Source organism: Gadus chalcogrammus, chromosome 11 (assembly GCF_026213295.1).
Source record: "Gadus chalcogrammus isolate NIFS_2021 chromosome 11, NIFS_Gcha_1.0, whole genome shotgun sequence".
Lineage (NCBI taxonomy): Eukaryota > Metazoa > Chordata > Actinopteri > Gadiformes > Gadidae > Gadus > Gadus chalcogrammus.
Genome location: NC_079422.1, coordinates 7,951,179 through 7,967,135, shown reverse-complemented (window position 1 = coordinate 7,967,135; position 15,957 = coordinate 7,951,179). Strand labels below are relative to the sequence as shown.

The 15,957-nt window shown below is 44.0% G+C and overlaps 2 protein-coding genes across 2 annotated transcripts; one reads left to right on the top strand and one right to left on the bottom strand.

Moving 5' to 3' along the window:
- On the bottom strand, positions 1–2,567 carry LOC130391719 (uncharacterized). The gene is made up of 2 exons (XM_056601968.1): positions 2,200–2,567; positions 1–874 (listed from the first exon to the last, which is right to left on the bottom strand). The coding sequence occupies exons 1-2, from the start codon at positions 2,565–2,567 to the stop codon at positions 1–3; spliced, it is 1,242 nt and encodes a 413-aa protein (XP_056457943.1).
- Positions 2,568–6,481: 3,914 nt separating this feature from the next.
- rps19 (ribosomal protein S19) lies at positions 6,482–11,758 on the top strand. The gene is made up of 6 exons (XM_056602585.1): positions 6,482–6,520; positions 7,773–7,843; positions 7,962–8,062; positions 9,134–9,317; positions 10,510–10,564; positions 11,666–11,758. Exons 2-6 carry the CDS (start codon positions 7,773–7,775, stop codon positions 11,732–11,734), a joined length of 480 nt encoding a protein of 159 aa, XP_056458560.1. The 5' UTR covers positions 6,482–6,520; the 3' UTR covers positions 11,735–11,758.
- Positions 11,759–15,957: the final 4,199 nt, after the last annotated feature.

Sequence of the window (15,957 nt, the reverse complement as noted above, 5' to 3'; positions counted from 1 at the left end):
TCAGACATCTGGGCCCAGTTTGGGGGCCTTCAGGGAGTGTGTGTCTTGGCACCAGGGGGCCCTCTGCATGGTGTCACACAGAGCCATACCCAGGGCCTTCCCTCTGGAAGGGCCCACCACTGCAGATACCTGCGACACACCTAGAGGAAACGGAGGACCTCCCATCCATTTGGTACCGGGAGTGAAGAGCAGCGGAGGCACAAGACTGTACAACTGGGACAGGAACTTTGCCACAGGGTAAGCCCAAGTGTGGCTCCTGGTGTCTGGACGAAGGAGCCACAGTAGGTGGGTGGTGTGGAGGGGCAGACAGAGCAGAACCAGGAGGAGCAGGGACAGAGCCAGGGAATGGGCAAGAGATAGGTCGCCTTCGGTTGGTTCTGATGGATAGAAGTGGATCTGTCTGCGCCTGGTGCACAGGAGGTCCAGGTAAATGGAGAGCAGCCCTAAGAAGGGAAGCAGGAAGGTGGTCACACCGTGGACATACACCAGGAACTGGGGGCTGAAGACGGTGTCTGGGCCACAGACCCCAAAGTGGCTACCGTGGATCTCTGCGTAGGAGAAGTTACTCAAGTCCTCCATGTAGACCTTGGATAAGAAACCTCCGTACGGTAGGTCCTTCCCTATCACCAGGTAATTAAGGGGGTACCTGGGAGGCTTGGGAGTGGATTGAGGAAGAGGAGTATTAGGGGACAGGGAGGAGGTCCGGTTGTCCCCCAGACCCAGACCGGACGTGCCCCCTTCTGGATCGGCTGCACCGCTCCAGGTGTACAGCATGTCTGATCCCATCAACTGGGAGAAGGAGAACACCACTGAGCCCATCCAGCACAGCAGAACCACACACAGGGCCCGTCGACGGGTGACCACCAGGGAATACCTGGCCAACACAAGACATGGTTGATCCTATCATTATTAGTAACATTGATTTCTGAATAAGCTGTACGAAATGAAATCAGTTATGAAAAACAAGGCAACCAAAGGTCCATAATTGGTGTGAAACATGGCATTTATGAAATTGTACTGCGACAATCTGAAAGATATTGTGTTTTTTTTGTGCCTTCCTTGAAAGATTATTTCTTTCCTTTTGTAATTATTACCTTGAGGGCTCAAGGCATGACCCATCGCATTTCTTTTTCTGCTAATGAAAGAAAACCTGGCTAATGTTCTAATGCACTCTCACATAATTCTGGCTGTATTTCTGTCTCTAAGAAAGTATAAATTATTTGTTTTCGAATCAGTGATCTTAGACTGCGACTTCAAACCTATGATGGGACTGTGCTCATTAGCTGAACAGGTATGTGTCCTTGAGAGTGACCTAAACGGACGCGAAAGGACGGAGAAATGACCACACATTAGTGCATGCTGTGTCTAATTGGCTGGGGCAGTGGCCTTGAGGCCCAGCGCACATTAGAGTATACTGTTCATTAGCTAAGAAAAGTGGAAAGTTATGGAATCAATTAGGATGTTATAATACAAGGCATGCACCTCTGACATGTGCATTAACTGCCTTCTGCAGAAAGCTTTAGGATTAAGGACTCACACATCTTCAGACCTATTTATGTCTACTCTCTCTCTCTCTTCCTCTTTCTCTTTTTTTCTCTCTCTCACTCTCTCGCCAGCGCCCTTAACCTTAGTAGCTAAACCAGCATTAATAAAACTCCTATGGCATGACTTTGGCTATTTGTATGTGATGAAGAGCCCTAAAGACTTTAAATACCAGACTTATTTTGATGTAGCAATGATCCATATGGCTCTCTGACGCATCTGTTGCCCTCATTTTGCTTTGCCTTGCATTGATTTCCACTTCTTTAATGCTTTTAAGTGCACTGCAGGTCATGCAAGCTCACATTTAGCATTTTACGAATTCCCTGAGAAACCACTAGCACAAATTATGAGATTTCACAGTTATAGGCCAATGAGCACTTCACCAAGCCCTTCACTGCTCACAAAGCCTGAAGACAATCATTCGTTTTCAATCCTGCATATACGAATTGGCCAACTCTAATAGAACGGATTGATTGAAGCTCTCAATACATCTAATAGAGTCAGAACAATCATAGCTGTAGCATTGAAAACTAACAAAACACATTGGTTGACTTTGGTTAAGGATTTGTGTCAATTCAACAACAACAACAACAACAACAACAACAACAACAACCACAACAACACCAACCGACATCCCCCTCCTCCCCCTTGGCTCACCGGCCGGCCAGGCGCTGCTGCAGGTGGCCGTCCAGGCTGAGCAGCAGCAGCAGGCACACGGTGAACTGCCTGGCCAGCAGAGGGCAGCACACCAGGATCATGCACGTGTACAGGCAGCGCGGGGAGCGCATGTCCAGCAGCACAAACGCAGGCACCTCCAGTGCGCCTCCAAGTGCGCCCACCCAGCCCAGGCAGAGGCGGAGGCTGGAGGAGACAATGCCCTTGTAGTGGCCGGAGCCCCTGGCTGCGTCCCGGGACCGGGCCTCTGAGCCGGAGCCGGCCAGGGCCATGCACAACCTCACGCTCACCACGATCAAAGAGACAGAGAGGAGGCACTGGCACAGGGAGTAGAGCCAGGTGTATTCCATGTCTAGGGGGGGAGAGAGAGGGAGACAATAACACACACACACACACACACACACACACACACACACACACACACACACACACACACACACACACACACACACACACACACACACACACACACACACACACACACACACACACTCGTACACTCACACATGCACACATCACAAAAAAACACACACACACACATGCACACACACACACACACACACACACAAACACACTCGCATAAACATACACTCACATGCACACAAACCCACTCACACACACATACACTCACACACACCCCCCCCCACACACGCACACACACACACACATGGTCCCATGTGTATACAAGCACACACTCGGAAAAAAGCACAGACACACACACACATACATACAGAGACACACAATGATAGCAAGCAACGATAAATATGTTTTCAAATGGTTATTACTGCTCATGAAATAGCAAGAAAATCTATGAGGAAAGGGGTTACGGGGCCTTTTGCAAATCCTGTCACATCCACATCCATTCCCACTTCCACTGCAAGCCATTCCCTGTTTCCAATTGACTCCTCCATCACTGGTTACCCCAAGAGACTAACTCGCATTGTCCAGAGACGCAGTCAGACAGAGCGAGCGAGAGAGAATAGAGTGAATACAAATAGGATCACAGGGAAAAAATATAATAAAAATAGGTAGGAGGCAGACAAGTATTTGAGACAAACGTCTGGGATTTCGACAGAATAGTAGAATAGCTTGTGAGCAAGGGAGATGCAGAGATGGTGAGAGAGGGAGAGAGAGAGAGAGAGAGAGAGAGAGAGAGAGAGAGAGAGAGAGAGAGAGAGAGAGAGAGAGAGAGAGAGAGAGAGAGAGAGACAGGCAGGCGAGCTGGTGTTAGATGTTGTGAGGTATTGGAGAGCTGTAAACTTGCCTGCAAAGTGAAAAGGTCAGGCCAGCACAGGCTTGACACTACTCCCCCACAGAGGATGTGAGCACCATGCAAACACAGTGAATAAGCGCCGGGCTGGGTGGCAAGCACTCCGTTAACATGTGCTTTGTCTCTCTCCCACTCTTTCTTGCTCTCCCCACTGTTTCTCTCCCTCTTTCCTGTGACTGTCTCTCTCTCCCTCTCACTCTGTATTTTAACACGTCTCTTCCTTTCTCTCCCTTCTCTCTCTTTCTCTCCTCCCCCATCCCTCCCCCTGTGTCTCTCTCCCGATCTTGCCCTCTATCTCTTTCTCTCTATAGATTGTTACCCTCTCTGACATGCAGTTAGTTTGCTTCTCTAATCTCCCTTTGGCCCCACATTCATACACACATATTCAAATGTACATTCATGCTCCAAAAATAAAAACCATCGATATAACAATGGAGAAACATTTCAAGGCCGCGTTGAGCAATTTATACCTGCAAATGCATGCATTCAAATATGAATGGCAGGATATTTAATCAAATTCATGGGGGAAAAACAGCTTAACATGAGCCGAGACTATGAATATTGAAATAGCCGATTTTCTGCTCAAATATGCTGCCTGTCATTTATAAATAATTTCTTTGACCTTTTCGGATCACCCACTGATGAGCGTCAGTTTTCTATAATGATCCCGACCAGCTGTAATATCTTCTTTATAGCGCTTACTCTGCATAATCAGTCACACCGCACACTTCCGCTGTCCTGCCACTTAAAGACCCTTATCTAAACTAATTTACTGCAATGATTAACACTATTTAGTCCGGCTCGAGTTGGATTTTCAATTTGAATTGATAGCTGATCACTCTGTGACATTACTCATCTAATGAATCAATCATGTGCCAAGATGTGCAACGCAACCGCTACTGAGGGTCCAAACCTCTTTCACACAGGTCCAAGGGTCACCTCCCTACTGAGTTGAGGCCTGTCCGTCTGTCCCCCCCTAACCCCCACCCCCACATGTGGAGCTCACCTGGGAGTCTGACGTTGTGTCAAACGTACTTGATAAAGATGGACGAGGACGAAGAAGATGCTGTTGGTGGTGGAGGCAGTTTATACAACGCTGGGAGATATGTCCTCGGTCTGGCTGTCTTACTGTCCCCCTCCTTCTCTGCCCCAGTTAGGATCTCTCTCTCTCTCTCTCTCTCTCTCTCTCTCTCTCTCTCTCTCTCTCTCTCTCTCTCTCTTTCTCTCTCTCTCTCTCTCTCTCTCTCTCTCTCTCTCTCTCTCTCTCTCTCTCTCTCTCTCTCTCTCTCTCTCTCTCTCTCTCTCTCCCCCTCTCCCTCCCTCCGTCTCTCTCTCTGACTCCCACTTCTATCTCATCCCTGTGCCTGCTGACAGAATCAACTCACATAAAAAATAGAAAGCAATAGCTCTCCTCTTATCCAGCCATCCCCTGCCCTCACTATCTTCATTATTTGTCTCTGCAAACATATCAATTGTGTTAACGTAGGAGGACACCTGCCCTTTTCGTCAGAGGGTGTGCAAAGGGCAACAACTCTGCCAGGCAGGCTAAGTAAGTAAGGGACACACACACACACACACACACACACACACACACACACACACACACACACACACACACACACACACACACACACACACACACACACACACACGAAACACATACATGCATGGATACACATGTTCATAAATGCATGTACATACATGTGTATGCACCACGGAAAGAGTATGAGGACTGTGGGAGACAGAGAAGAAATGTTCTATAAATACGCAATACATAAATGTGAAGCCCTGCGGCATGCTGCTACCGTTCTCGTTTATGTATGATATTTGCAATAATTGGATTGTTAACATTCACCGGAAAAAGGTTTCACTTTACTTGTCACTCTCGTTTTGCTTAGCTGTTGAACATGTGATGGGACTGAAATAGGTTCTGAACATGATGCTCCCTGATGCAGGATGACACATGAAGTTGAGAAGAAGACATAATGAGTTGGCTTGTTTTATTAGATGTGTTACCTACAATAAGGAAAAACAGGGAGCTGCTAGCAAGTGGGGTTCAAGTTGCCCCCATTAACAGGTTTGTAAGTCTAAGATGTGATGTATCTTCATACCACTATTCTATATATATATATGTATATATATATATATATATACATATATATATATATTCGCTTTCCTCTTAAAGATAAAAGCTCAAAGACATCAAACTTCAAAGCATTCTTTTTCTCCATAAGAATGAACTTGAACCTAATTTTAAAACTGTTTGTTTTTACTGATTTCCTTTATACGTCCAAATGACCATTATTTTTATTATAGGATATAGGACTGACAGTTATGTGCCCATAATCCCCAAACACCCTTTGTGCTGTGACTCTGTAAATCCGTCTCAGATTAATTGCCAATGTAACAGGGTTCTCCGGCAATTCTATTCCTGTGAATGTCTCCACACAAACACGAGCACACGGCCAATCGATAAAGCCCTCAACAACCGTAACATTGTTATAGTCATCGCCAACAATATTTAGCAGGAGTTTGGAAAACCAGATTATTTGTTGATAGATCGAATTGTATAGGCCTACTCTAAATCAATTCAAAATAAATTGTTCTGAGCACTCTCTTGAACTGCGTCATTAACACCACAAATGTAACTCTACTCAATTTTTTGTGGTACCCTCATTCCAACTTCTCATTTGATGGAAAGAAAACATTTGTAACAGATTGCATTTTTTTCTTCATCTCCTCTGGAAAATTGACTTATATATTACATTTCAGAATTCAACATTGAATAAAGTAGAGAACATTTTGAAAATGTAAATTACAATTTGGAACAAATAATAATTCAGAGAACACAAATACTTTATTGAAGAATACTGTGTTCTGTTTAAGTTTGTGTATAGTGTTTCTACTTCGATGAGCAGAGGAATCGGTGGAAAAAACAACACTGACATATCGCGTGAAAGGACGAGATTCGCCCGCGTTAACACGCGTTGGAAACCCCGTTTTACCCTCTTCCCTGCGCTGTCCACAAGCAAGGTAAACCAATGTCTCGTATCCCCTTAAATATTTGATAAAAAACCCGATAATTCCGCTACTATACAACAACGAAACATCACCGGGTAAACAATGAAATGCTGATTAACCTCAGCGTGATTTTCGGTCGGTCTCAGACTCGATTATGAGCGTTTATAAACATATTTCTTGCATGCTGCGATCTTATGCCTGCTCATAGCGATGGCTGCGCCCATGCCCTCCATTAGAGGCCTGCTAGCTCACATGCTAAATACTATATCGGTATAGCTGTAGCTTAATGTTAAAATGGCTTTTTAGCCAAAGTAAACGTTTAGGGTGAAATCCGGTCGTCATTAGAGGTACCTCCAATCCAAACTTTGCTCATTCGGAAGATAAGAAAGCCATGCTTTGAGTGCTAGCTGAGCTATCTCTCCGGACATGCGTCGCATTATCACCGTTGAGTACCGGGTGGTACCCAGTAGGACTGAATTCTTTAATGCGACTAATGAATGATCGTAATGTTCAATATCAATGGATACATACGTGTCTACCCATTGGTTGAATGTCCGGATTAGTTCACGTGTAAGTAGGATCCCTTGCGATCTAAATTCACTAGCAGCGCTATCTTGATGCGGTCACGTCGGTTTCTACACCTACAGTCGTATTCAGAGTGTCAGATTAATATTTTTTACAATCTGTGTAGTGTATCATAAACTTGGCTTCGGTCTGTTTTTGGCTAGCTCAGGATTTAAAGATTTCCAAAAAGGCTTGCATAGATATGTAGACCAATACAAAGCTATGTAAGAAAAATGGCTGCTAACTAATGGAATCACTTGGTGATTATAAGTTACTAGACTCCAAGCTCAACATAAATCAAAAATAATACCTAATGTTCAAGTTGTGAATGTAAGAAACGAATACTACGTAACCTTACTCCATTTAACATGTGTTGTAATTATTGGCTTCTGTATTTCCCTAGGATTTATACTATATCAATTAATTTGCTACTTGAAACTTTATTGCTATTTTCGACTGAACGACAACCAATGGATAAAAGCCTGACCTAGACGGCAGATATGCATATAATGGGCGTCTTTAAATGCATCTCATGCATGTATTCATACAGACCTTTATTAACTAGCTTAGCTATCCACCTTGGTTAGACATTGTCTTTGGGTAGACGATGCATATCGGAAAATACATTTTAGTTGTATTATTTCAGATTGGTTTTCAAATAATTTGAAAACTTAAAGTTGTGTTATTGTGTTCCTCTTAGATGCCAGGTGTCACAGTAAAAGACGTTAACCAGCAGGAGTTCGTCCGTGCCCTGGCGGCCTTCCTGAAAAAGTGAGTGTCAGGCTGCTACAGTGATGGCTGTTGAGAGAAAGCTGTCCACACCATATCGATTGTTGGACATACTTAGATTTACACTATGCTAAAATAACAGTTTCCCTTCTCTCCCAAGATCAGGAAAACTGAAGGTGCCCGACTGGGTGGACCTCGTTAAACTGGCCAAGCACAAGGAACTGGGCCCCAGTGATGACAACTGGTACTACGTCAGAGCTGGTAAATAAAGCCCATTATCACTGTTAACATGACTAGTGGCGTTTAGGTGTTAAGTGCTAGTTTTTCTAACTATAGACTCAAGTTTCCAGTCAGAGTTTTGATATGGTTGCGGAATACACCAAAGCTGTCTTGATGTGGCCCAAATTCTGTAAATGACAGTAAATCCAAGGTTACGGAAGATGATATGTTGTAATTGGTCTCCGATCAAGTATGACTTTCATAAAGTTCAGTGGAAAATCGAATGACTTTGCAATTTTTATTGAAGATGGCACTGCAAAGTGCACACGCTCCAACTCTGGTCAGCAAAGCCTTGATTTGTTGATGCTAACAGTTTTTCTGCTGCTAGAGTATCCTGCGTTACGTTTTTTTTTTTTTTTTTTTTACCATCGGGCCAAACAAATTTGAAATTGCAAATATTAATGTATCTTGTAATGTAGGGGAAAATGGGCAACAGACGATTATTGGTTGTCAAATGGAAAAGACTATAGCCAATTGGGATGCATTGCCGTCTTAACCTAATGCCAACAATTAATCAAGTTATCATAACAAGCTATGGTTGCTAACGTATGGTGGTCTTCCGAAACGAACAGCTTGTATGGTTTAATATTTTCTGAAAAAATTATAGCAAAAGTTAGAATTGCTAAAGTCTAGAATTAGATTTTGAGATTGGCAAGGGTTCCTCTATTGAAAATCGGGACTGGGTTATTGTGGAATGGGATCAGTAGGTGTGTGTGTGGAATGCTGTTCGCCTAATCGCTTCCTTCCACTGACTAAACTGTTAAATGTAACTTAAGCTACCGTTAGACGTGTTGTCTCCCACTTTTTCTAAATTAAAAAAATTGTCTTTGTACCCAGGAATATCCAATGTATCAAAACGCAAATAATTCTGCTGTAGTTATTCCCCACTAAAGGAGTTCATCAATCTTATGCTAATCAAAAACTGTCATCCACCTAGTTTGTGAATAATACCGCTTATCCCTAACTCGGTGCTTATTTGTATGGAAATTATTTTTTCATCATAATCCGTCTATCTTGCTCATATTGAACATTATTTTCTTTGGTCTCCCTCAGCATCGACAGTCCGTCACTTGTACCTTCGCGGGGGTGCCGGTGTGGGCTCCATGACCAAGATCTATGGTGGTCGCAAGAGGAACGGAGTGTGTCCTGCCCACTTCAGCGTAGGATCCAAAAATGTGGCCCGCAAGGTGCTGCAGTCCCTCGAGCTGCTCAAGATGGTGGAGAAGGACCCCAACGGGTGAGCCCCATTTCAATGTTCCTATTATTATAATACTGTATTAATCTACAACCGCACAGCAATCTCCCTCTTTGTGTTTAGCCTAGAGGCAATTGTCTACCCGTTGGACGAAGCTTCCTTCCATTTGGGACACTTGTTTAACAGCGTGGTGGGATTTTAATCAGATCAGAAAAAACTGAGCCATGATCTTCCCCAAAGCTCCTTTAGTAGCGGTATAGAGCACATGGAAAACGACTGTCTGTGGCTCTTCTTGGTATGCGGTCATTGAAATGGGTTGAAGTGTTGGTCAAGGCAAATGGGAAGATTTGATATTCTGTATTTGGAATGGTTAGCGTTGCGATATACATCATTAAAAAAAAAAAAAATGCTGTATCATGTTGACTACTCATTTATCAATTCACTGGTGCTATGTATATGTGAAGGCTTTCCACCTCTCATCCACCACTATTGCTAGCTCTGACTCAAAGCTCTAGACATCCTAGAAGTATTGACTATCGTGGGTTCTGACCGTCCGAAAGACATCAGGGATGTACACGCCTCATGCATTCCCATGTAACTAGTCCATCAAGGCATGGTGTCACCACAGATATTGAAGGATGGGTCTGGAGATTTGTGGTTTTGTAAGGGCTAATTCACTCCCCTCATTTGGCAGGTTTGCTACTGGCCCAACAGCTAATGCTGGATTATAGGTGCATCAGTTGTGCACCAGTCTGCAAAATTAAAGTAGTTCATTCAAACTGTCCATTGTTTCCACAACGAAGGAAACAACTAACTTATTCAAACTATGTGGGTGAGGTTCACGGATGGATAACGGTTACATTTTTATCCAGTTTTATCTCTCATGCCACATTAACCAGGTTACATTTCTGCATGGCTTGGTCAAGATTGAAAAGTTGAATGATTTTCATTCAGGGCCAGCATTTCATGACAGAACAAAAAACTATATCCATGAATATAATGGCTGATATAGCTCTTTAATGTTGTGGCTTTTCAAATGAAAGACCAATCAATGACCTGCATGAATTTCAATTGGTTTCTTATGTGGGAGACAATTACCTTAGGCATCGTATATTTAAACGTCTTTGTATGACGCACGTACACTAAGGTTTATGTGCTGCAGAAATACCATTATATATTGATCTTCAAGACGTATAATTGGCTGCAATTTTCATGTCTGTTTTTATCTCCTCAGCGGTCGCAGAGTAACCTCCCAGGGAACCAGGGACCTGGACAGAATTGCTGGCCAGGTGAGAAAATGCTGTTATTGTTAGGAGCGCTCTTGACAGACCTGAAACCTGGCCTGCTACTGCATTTGGTCTTGACGTGAGAATGCTGCATTGTGGGATGCTGATTTTATTTGGGGCAGTAGAGGCATGTCTTAAATATTAAATAATCCCTCATTGAAGCCTCCTAAAACCATAAAATCTGTTTTGTTTCCCCCCCGAGTGAGACTTGTACCATGAAATATTTAGTACAGTACATGGAAGCAAGGCCTGGCCCCCCGGCCCTTAACCTCCAGCTAAACCAGCTCTGTGAGGCCTGCTATATCAGTGACATGGCCCCCTATGTCCTAACAGAACCAGTCCCTGGACAGCCCTGCCAGTGTACCTTAATTGAAAAGATGGGAAGGAACATAGTGGTCGGCCCATGTAGTTACTGTCGAAAGCAGCTCTGCCTGCGGTGGGACTTGAATAATACATCAATATCGGATCCCTGCAGAAATGAGTGACATCTCTAGTTCTTGCGAGCGCAGCCATGGTTGTTTTTTCCCTGCCGGGCTGTGTCAGCAGCATGCTCGTAGTTTTTATCTGAAACGCAGACCCACTCAGTGGTGCCCTGAAGCGGGTCCGATTAAAACATTATACTGGTGCTTTGATACAGCCACTTGTCTGTCAAGGGAATGTCTGCAAAAAGCCTGGTCAAAGCCTGGCATTAAATTCAGTGGTACTGTCCCTGAACACGCCATTTAACGGTTTTGTGGAGACCTATACAGAGCAGTGTGTGGGGCAGCTTGTAAAAATGGTCTTCTGACCTCCTGCTGTCCAAGAAGGGGCTAACGAGAGTGAACTGGAAAGGACAGTTGTCTCCAATCAGAGGAGGAGAGTAGGCGGTGTGCTGAAGCAAGGGTAAAGGGGCAACCACAAGAACAACATTTCATGCTTGGCATGCTGCCGTATGGCACTTGTGCTCAGGTTGTTTACACATGCTAATGAGCAATATGTGAGAAGGCCACATCACAGTATTGCTTTTCTTTTTGCTGCACAAACCAGGGATAATGCATTGTTACTGAAAGATGTTTTCTATTTGACATGTAAACTGCGTTTAACTGTTTGCGGGTTTTTTCACAGGTTGCAGCCGCAAACAAGAAACCTGTTGTTGTCCCTGCAGCTGCGGTTGTTGTTCCTGCTGTTGTTTAAATAAATCATTTTGGAGAAAGTAAATCCCTGTTTTTGTCTGTCTCTTGAATCACCATTGTTCCAAGAAGTGATCGAAATGAAACTTGGGTGGTAAACTTGGTGCGCTACAAGGTCTGTTAAGCTTCAGAATTGGGAAAGGTTGGACCTTGCTTAGACTTTTAGTCCCTGGAAAGATAGGGAATTTGAAAGTATCAGAGGAAATGAATTTATAACAGTTATAATCAGTCTGTGTTCAGGTCTCTGGGCCTGATTCAACCTAGACCAAATCTAAATTCTCTGGCTATCGGGTTAATATCAAGCTCCTGAATTGGTTCTCAAGATGTTGAGCTGCATAATCCTATACCGTTGTTTATTACAAACCTTGACATGAACAAAAGGTAGACGCAGTTGAAAGGCACTGAAATTGAACCAACACTAGCTGTCGAGGTAAATTATGATCGGCGTGTTTCCCGGTGAATAAAACGTTGACTTACTGGAGTAGGGAATTTCTATGTTGAACCAATTGGGTCATGTATTCAACTTGTTTAGGTGCAGCAGTGCCATCTAAAGGCCTCTTCATATCACTGCATTAGATCGTCTCTAGACGTGGCAACCGTTGCCGTTTCCTATAGCGATATCTTTCTTTTTGTTTCTGAAGTTAAACACTTTTTTACACTTGCGTAGGTGTTAATGTTTTAAAAAGAATAAGTAAAGAATTGGTCATTGGTAACGGTAGTTTAATAAAATGGCTACGATTGTGCTGAGGGGTATTTATTGTCCTGCAGGGGGTGCCAAAGCATAGAATAAGGTTATAGTATATGTTCATTATTCTGCCCAGTTGTAGGCGACAATACGTTTAAGGTATTCCTTTCAGAACGTAGAAAGAACAAAATTCAGGAGTGTCTTTTATGTTGGAAGATACTAGGCCTGATGCCCAAGAGCACAGTTAGGCCATAGGGTGACCCTCATTTCCATTATTTTAGGCCAAAGATCCCCAACATTTAAATTCAGTCTATCCTCCGTAGCGTTGGTCTTTAACCATTGCTATTGTCCCTTTAGTGCAATACGGATTTCCTTAACATTGTATGTCCAATTTACATAAACAGCCAGGGGGCTCTTGTTTTCTGTTAGACCCATGTGTATGTTGGGTCCCTTGATTTCCCAGTTACTGGGTGTTGTGTGTATGTCAACGACTAGTGTGCCTTCTGTGTTTACTGTCCTCTTACCAATTGTGTGGGTTGTACAGCACCAACGGTACCAATCTCCGAGCCAATGTGTTAATTCACCGATCCAATTGTTTTTTTTTATATATATACTCATAATGTAAACTCCAATCAATCATTCCACACGTCTCCAAGATCCACTTCTACATGTGTAGTAATAATATTTATTTTTTAATCCGATAACTTCATTGTGTGTGTGTTGCGTGCTTTCTCTAATTTATTATTTTCCCCCTCTCCCTCTGATTCCCGTCTTTATTTGCATTCTAATACCAGCTGTTCCTAAACACCTGAACCACCCGCCCATCCCTCCTCCCTCCCCTCACCCCCCGCCCATCCCTCCTCCCTCCCCTCACCCCTCCCTCCAGCCAGCCATTTAGAGGAGCTTGAGCTGGATAAACATGTCCTTGAGTGATAGGCAGAAATGTGTGGAATGCAGGAGAGGTCTTCTGTGTTTATGCACTTGCTACCGGCAGTGAGTTCAGTGTGTGAGTCTTTGTGTGTGCAAACATGGGCTGTGTGTGTGTGTGTGTGTGTGTGTGTGTTTAATTGGGTGTTGATGTTTCCAGGAGTGTGCCTATTTTTCTCTTTTTTTCCAATCAATTTTGGTAGCCTTCTGTCAATTTGTTTGTGCAGCCATGTGTCATTGTGTGCAATGTAATTATCAGCATGCTGCAGAAACAACCGCAATGGAACATTGACAAATTCACAACCCCACATTGAGGCAGCCTGTCCCTTTGTCCCTACGTCCCCTCGACCACATGTGGAGAAGGTGTCTTTTTGTCTACAGCCAGCAGAAATATCCCTGTACTAGCTAGCTACACTTAAAATTGTAAGTGTACACCCCAACACACACACACGCACACACCCACACACACACAAATAAACACAATCAACAATTATGCCCACACTGACAAAAACAATGACATATTTTGGCCTGCAAGTAAAAATGTCCCTGCATTTTAGCACTTGCTATATTAAGTCCATGGCTGTTTCCCTGTGAAGCCCAGGCAGGTCACTCTGAATGCTGATCTCATCCTAGCCCCGCCTGGATAACATGAAGCTCTGGCTGTCCCACGTCACTGCCTGTCCTCAAAAACACTAATGTAGCTCATTAGTAAAGCAAATCTTTATTTAGACCTTCTTCAATGCAGATCAACGAGGTGTGAGTGTTTTAGGAAAGTAGCTGCCACTTGTTTAAATTGATCTTGACCATCTCAAGAGCCAATTATTGTTGTTCCATCTTTTTCTGTGTTGATGTAGGTCTAGGAAGTAGGTTGAGTGTATTCCAATTCCTGGGTTTAAAATGGCACCCACACAGGGGAGATCAGCGGAGTGTCAGGGAGAGTGTGTTTGTGCTGTGGTGCGTAGCGTCAAAGCGCCCCATTGTCGTGTGTGTCTGAATGAGTGAGCAGGCAAAGTAAGGTCATGGTGGTGTTGTGTCAAAGAGAAATCCGCAACTCCTCTGAGTCCTGTCAGACTTGAGGTAAGACAACTCCCTGGCCAATCAGAGGCCTAGTTTTGAACATTATCTGTCCCAGTGAGTCTGTACCGGCTGAGTGCGTTAGAGGAAAGGGTTTGACCTCAGTATATCAGTTAACATCACTGATGGTTTTAGGGTCTATGATGTGTTTGTGTCTTTTGTGGTCTGTGGAGTAGCAGTGCAGCAAGTGTGTTGTTTTCCTTCAGCTAATATGTTATATGGTCTTCTAATATGGTCTTCGAGCAGGTGGTGTGAATCCGCAGCTAGTTTGGCACCACTGTGCACTGTTCTACAGCAGGTGTGTGTGTTTTATATGCTCTTTTACACTGAACCCCCCCCCCCACACACCTGTCCCATAGAGTGGGGGCGAATACACGAGGACCGGGCTGGCTTCATGTGTGTGTGTGTGTGTGTGTGTGTGTTTGTGTCCCTGTGCTGTCTTTGACGCAAAAAGAGTGAGATTATTGGCTCTAGCTATGTGAGTGACGGAGTAACTGGTGAGCTCGGTGAGAGTGATAGGTAGAGGATGGTGTGCAAAGGTGTTCCTGCATTTCATCATTTTGAGGCTGTCTGGCTGCATCTCTGTCTTCTATTTCTTCTTTTGTGTGTGTGTGTGAGTGGCTTCACCGCGAGTTTGCCTCTAGGTGTTTGCCTGTCCCAAAGACATGCCAACTCGTGGCTCAGGCAGTAACTGAGATGTGTATGAACTTGGCAAACATAATTTGGACGTGCCTGAATACGCTGCAATCACATTGCAATGGATCACCTTGGGTTAAACATCCTTCTGCCACATAGACCTCGCCAGCTGTGGTGTCCATTTCGAGCTGTAACACCAGCCATCGTCTTAACTCTCTGTTTCTCCTGAACAGGGTACGTTGTAAGAAAGATGAGGCAAATGTATGAGACAACTTCGCTCTGGAAGGTGAGTTGGGAGGGATCTGGGAGAACAACTTTCTGTTATTGGCTCTCTTTGGGTCACGAGGCAAGAGTTTGGGTCAAGTGAGAGGTAATTAAATCCCTCTATCTTCTACTCCCGCTCTTCTGTTTACTTAAATTACCCCCCCCCCCCTCCTTGCTCTTCCTCTACATCCCTCCTCTTCATCTACATCCCTGTTCTCCAAACACAAGCATTCCTCTGGTGTTGCTCGCCATTCTCACCTCTTCCTCGGGCAGAAAACATCCCTCTCCCATCGGACCAACTCCATGCAAATACTATCACTATTCAGTGATAGTTTGGATGGATTGTTGTTTCTCAAGACTGGGCGAAGTGGCTTGCATGTTTTTTTGTTTTATTCCTATACGCCTTTCCTCTATGTTCTATATGTGAGTAACCAGATCACGTATCCAGCGCCGGATCCAAAATACTTTGTCCAATCACAACAATGTTATAATATTTATGCATAATATACCCCCCCCCCGGATACATAACGGCGGCAGGGGATTTTAATGAGTAGCTTAAAATTCGTGGAAATCGTGCAAGCCACCAGGCATTTTAGTCAAGGATCATAAAGGTAGACTGCGAACATGTGGTACCGAACCAA